General features: G+C 37.0%; 1 protein-coding gene across 1 annotated transcript in view; it reads left to right on the forward strand.

Annotated features, from left to right (window-relative positions):
- Nucleotides 1-4,840: 4,840 nt before the first annotated feature.
- LOC105001218 (putative olfactory receptor 2B8) overlaps nt 4,841-5,542 on the forward strand; it is a 3,664-nt gene continuing 2,962 nt past the window's right edge. The window contains exon 1 of the mRNA XM_010857387.1: nt 4,841-5,533. Within this exon, the coding sequence (XP_010855689.1) occupies nt 4,841-5,533 (693 nt within the window). The remainder of the gene's footprint in view (nt 5,534-5,542) is intronic.

Genomic DNA, 5,542 nt, shown 5'->3' on the forward strand with positions numbered 1-5,542 from the left:
TCACTTTTCACTTTGATGCATTGGAGAAGGAAATGGCAACCCACTCCAGTGTTCTTGCCTGGAGAATCCCAGGGACAGGGGAGCCTGGTGGGCTGCCGTCTACGGGGTCGCACAGAGTCAGACACGACTGAAGTGACTTAGCAGCAGCAGCAGATTCTCTCCATCTCTGGACACCCTATGCCATATTGGTCTTTCCTAAGCCTCCTTATAAATATTATGTTGGGATTTAAAGAGTGGTGAGATTAGTGAGAAAATTCTAATTAAGACTATTTTAAAGAAGAGATAGTTTCTCTCTATGGGTAGAATGTTATTAAAAAAATGAATTTATGCTTATATGGGAAATGGCTGGCTATAAAATGTAAGTTTTAATTATCAAAGTTCTCTGCGCTTTTCTGACTAATAATACATGAAAACCAAGATGCTTCAAACCGAAATAGCTTTCTCTTAGATAGCTTATACTACTAACTAGCAGTGGTCTATTATTCTGAAACAAAATGTGTTCCAGTGGGGAAAAGAGATTTTATATTTTTGAAGCTGCATTTGATGGTTAGGCCTAAGCCTTCCATAGACAGATGTTAAGTATTCCTGCCTTTTCCTTGTATAGTCAAGTGTATAAGTTGTTTTGAAATTGATTGATCTTCAAACTTCAAAACACACAATACCCTTCAAGTTTCTTTCAATTTACTTTAGCAATTATAACTATCTTAATTAACTCAATCATGTGCATCGTAAATGGAAAGATGAGTTGAACTGTAGAAACCCATGGAAGTTCCATTTAAAAAGTCAATAGTTTTTCTGTTTGGTTAAGTAAATTATTGCAACTCTCTGATAGCAATTGAACAATGTCATAGAAGACTTGATATTTTTCCTTAGCCACATTTGAAGTTTGGGAGTAAAATGCGGGTTTTGCCATTTAATATATTATCTTAAAGGTTAGAATCTGCCTAAACTTTAACTCTGTGATCTCTTAGAAGTTGGTTATAATTTGCTGTATGACTCAGGGACTCAAACAGGGCCTCTGTAAGACCTAGTGTGGTAGGATGTGGAGGGAGGCACAAGAGGGAAGGGACATAGGTATACCTATGGCTGATTCATATGATGTTTGGTAGAAGCCAACACAATACTGTAAAGCAATTCTCCTTCAATGAAAAATAAAAACATTTAATTATAAAACAAAGAAAAAAAGAATTTTAAAATGAATATTATGTGAATTTTAGGTGAAAATTATGAATATTAGGTTATGAATATTAGGTGAAAATTAACTTATATTTAAAGTTAAGTAACTGAACAAGTTCTTATTTATATATGCAGTTTTTTCTTTTTTTGCAATTGTGTGAAAAAATCTCAAGTGTTTAGTAAAATACCTAAGCCATTAAAAGAGGAGAGCTAAGATAACTGCAAAGTCTAGAGAGTTGTCTGACCTCTGTCATTTATGAGAAGTTACAAAAGAGACAGATTAGGTATTCTCTTGGATTCTCTTTGATATTCATTTTCCCCGAGGATTGTCATCTCTGGGCAGCACGGTGACATCAGCTAATTAACAGTATAGGACATCCATTCCTCAGAGACTTCAGCCAGGTAAACAGTTTTCACCAGACCAGTTTTACTGCCATTTCATACCAATCTCATGCTTTCATAATGAGCTCTCTGACACAGAGCCAAGGCATTATATTCAGAAGAATCCTGAGCGTTTGAAATTGCCTTCCTATGTTATCCTACGAGCTAGACAGAATGCCGATCTTCAGTACCCTGTGAAGGTATTTGAAGTTAAGGGTTCAGGATGGGGAACACGTGTATACCTGTGGCAGATTCATGTTGATATATGGCAAAACCAATACAATATTGTAAAGTTAAAAAAAATATCATAAAAAAAAGAAAGCATCTTCTTGCCTAAGGAAAACTTAAGGATATTCCAATGCTGGTAGAGTCAACTTATGTACTCATTTCATACAACCTGGGTCCTTAGTCTACATACCCACGTTCCTATGTCCAGTACTGTATTAAAGGCAGGAACTTGGAAATGAGGTCGAGAATGAGCTTAGGACACTCACATAAGGTGAATAAAACTGAGTGGACTGGAACTTGATCTCTGTAGCACTTTAGGAATTGGTAAGTTAGCCTGTTTTCAGTTGCAAGTGTTCTTTAAAGGTTACATCGAGTAATGTACATGTCAGTTGGCAAAAGAAACAGAAATTCCTATAAAAATTCACCAACTTTAAGAACTTAACTGTTCCTTATGGAAGCCAACATTTTGTTCTTAGACATTTCATCCTATTGTAGTATATTCATTATGTCTCAGTATGTATATATGGAAAAATTTAAATACAAGATTTTTGGCTGTAATAAAACATGTCCTTCAGTAATTGAATAACAGCATATATGTGAATGTGAAAATATTAGACTATACACTTTTACTTTTTCCTCAGCTCCCTATTTTCTGTGAAATTACAGAATGTTTCTTAAAGTGTATTGTCAATATCTGTAGTTTTAAAATGTTCATTTTCTTAAAGAAATGAACATGTTTACTTTTCCACATGCTAGTTTTGCAGTTACAACAATGAATGTCCATTTCGTGGTTATTGTGTCAATGCATTTTTTAATTTATTGGTAATGAAAAATGATCATTCTTCAATTGAGGAGAAATACCAATTTGAGAGGAGAAACGTGGGTCAGAAAAGGTGATCTGAATTTTTAATTTATTGGTAAATTAGGCAAATGACAAGGTGCTGTGTAATGTACACTGGTGACTGTCCGTCCTTGCACACACTTATGAATGGACTCTACGTTTTGTATGAATGCTTCCAGTGTCAGCTCAGATCTTTTCTACTGGCTGGTGCACCAGTCCACACCGTATTTGTCACAAGTATTGACTGATAGCTTCAGAGCTCTTTCCTTCTTCAGAAAATTGCCATCAGTTGAATCAGAGCCACATTGCCAGGAGGTCTCCTGGATGTGTTTGGGGCAGCTTGCAGTCAATGACAGACTCGTGGGGTATATAAAAGGCTGCCTTTTTGTTAAGGTGGGACTGCATCTGACACAATGCATGCTCCACAGCTTGTTATTCTGTATAGTAGTAACTAGACTCATTTAAATGATTAGGTATTTAAATTTACCTGAGTTAAAGTGAAATTTAAAATTCAGTTCTTTCTTTACCTCACCTGAAATGCTCAGGTAGCATTGATTGTGTAAGTGAAGACAGAATATTTTTACCAGCAGATAGTTCTATTTGGAGAGTTATTTTCCAGCTTTCTATGGGATCAGGTTCATGCTATTCCATTTGAGATCAATCCTTGTTTAGCACATTTGTCTGCTCTGTTCTTCCTTGATTCTGTCTTGAGGACATTCACTCAATAAACAGCAAAGAAATCCCCATTTCAGCCTCTTCTCCCCAACCTGGCCAAACCCTGTCCATACTGATTAGAAGTGTTATTTCTGAGATTGTGATTGATCCATTTCTTCCTCATTTATATGTTCTTCATTGCCATTCAAATGTTGATAGTGAATAATCCTGTCTCCTATAGGAATTCCAGGCATTTTAGTTGTTGGTAATATGTGAAAATGAAATCAACAGAAAGAAAATGTAAGTGCAGGTCACTGGATTTTGAACTTCTACTGTGAACTGATTACTTCTGTTGTTTAGTTAAGTCATGTCCAGCTCTTTGCGACCCCATGGACGCTATCCCACCAGGATTTTCTGTACTGAAGTGGATTGCCATTTTCTTCTTCAAGGTATCATCCCAATCCAGGGATTGAATCCATGTTTCCTGCGTCTCCTGCATTGGCAGGCGGTTCTTTACCACTGAGCCAAGAGGAAAGCCCATGAACTGACTATGCACAGTGAATACATTTTTGGAGTTCTTGTTATATTGGCATAGTAATTTTAGGTATCTTAAGGGCAGGAGTTAAGCAGTATAATTGAAGGTGATTTTTCAGGCTCTGAACAATTTACTTTTTAGTACTATACAAAAAGACCAGGATATAGCATTCACTAATATCCTGTAGTAGGAGTCGACTAACTATTCTGCCCAAATGTTTACATGAGGCAGTATCATAGTGATACTTTGAATGTAATATAATCCTTTGTACAAGTACATTCTAGCTCATAAATTTCTATATGTGAATGCATTTTAGAGATTATTTTGTATTATTCTATTCCATGTGAAGTGAAAATCATTCAGTCCTGTCTGACTCTTTGCGACCCCATGGACAATATATTCCATGGAATTGTCCAGGCCAGAATAGTGGATTGGTTAGCCTTTCCATTCTCCTGAGGATCTTCCCAACCCAGGGATAGAACCCAGGTCTCCTGCATTGCAGGCGGATTCTTTACCAGCGGAGCCACAAGGGAAGCCCCTATTACATGTGATGTATGTGCATATCCAGTTATGTAGAATTATGAGATACATATTTAAAATAAACTTTCTTCCTTTGTCTACATCTTTCTTACTCTTTCTGATCACTCTCCCTTGATTTCCCTCATTCCCACTTTCTCTAAAATGTACATATATAATGATCATACTATAATCCTATTAAACTCAATCTGAAAAAGGCACTTTATATGTATGATTGGTGCAAACCAAGGTTCACTATTTGATTTTATTATTATTATTTATTATTTTCTTATATTAATTATCAATATATAACTCTCTATATAACTTTTTGTGATAGTATGGAGCTCAATTTCAATAGGTACATCATTTATTCAAATAGTTGCATATAAATCACATGACCATGTCTTTGAACATGACAAATTTTCCTCTTTATCCCTGCACTTTTTTGGAAGATACCTTTAATAAATTGCTAAATGCTTGATTTGACAGGGGCCATGTGCTAGCAAAGGATGGAACAGAAAAATGAAAGTTCTTTCACTGGGTTTATCTTACTGGGCTTCTCTGACAGGCTTCAACTTGAGCTCATCCTCTTTGTGGTCCTTTTGATCTTCTACATCTTCACTTTGCTGGGAAACACAACCATCATTGCATTGTCCTACTTGGACCCACGTCTTCACACCCCGATGTACTTTTTCCTCTCTAACCTGAGCTTTCTGGACATGTGCTACACCACCAGCATTGTTCCCCAGTTCCTATTTAATCTTAGTGGAGAAGACAAATCCATCTCCTTTGGTGGCTGTGTAGTTCAAATGTACATCTCTCTGGCGTTGGGATGTACAGAATGTATTCTCCTAGGAGTTATGGCATTTGACCGCTATGCAGCTGTTTGCAGGCCCCTTCACTACACAGTAATCATGCACCCCCGTCTGTGTGCCCTGATGGCTTCTGCTTCATGGGTCACTGGTTTTGCCAACTCCTTATTGCAGACAGCGCTTGTCTTCCTTTTACCTCGTTGTGGAAGAAATAAATTAGACCACTTCTTTTGTGAGATCCCTCCATTTCTCAAACTTGTCTGTGTTGACACCACCATGAATGTGTATGTGACCTTCTTTGCCAGTGTCATCATGCTTCTCACACCTGTTTCATTAATCATGTTCTCCTATGGTCGGATTGTCAGGGCGGTCTTAAGAATAAAGTCCGCTGCAGGGCAG

Source organism: Bison bison, unplaced genomic scaffold (assembly GCF_000754665.1).
Source record: "Bison bison bison isolate TAMUID 2011002044 unplaced genomic scaffold, Bison_UMD1.0 scf7180017864379, whole genome shotgun sequence".
Taxonomy (NCBI): Eukaryota; Metazoa; Chordata; class Mammalia; order Artiodactyla; family Bovidae; genus Bison; species Bison bison.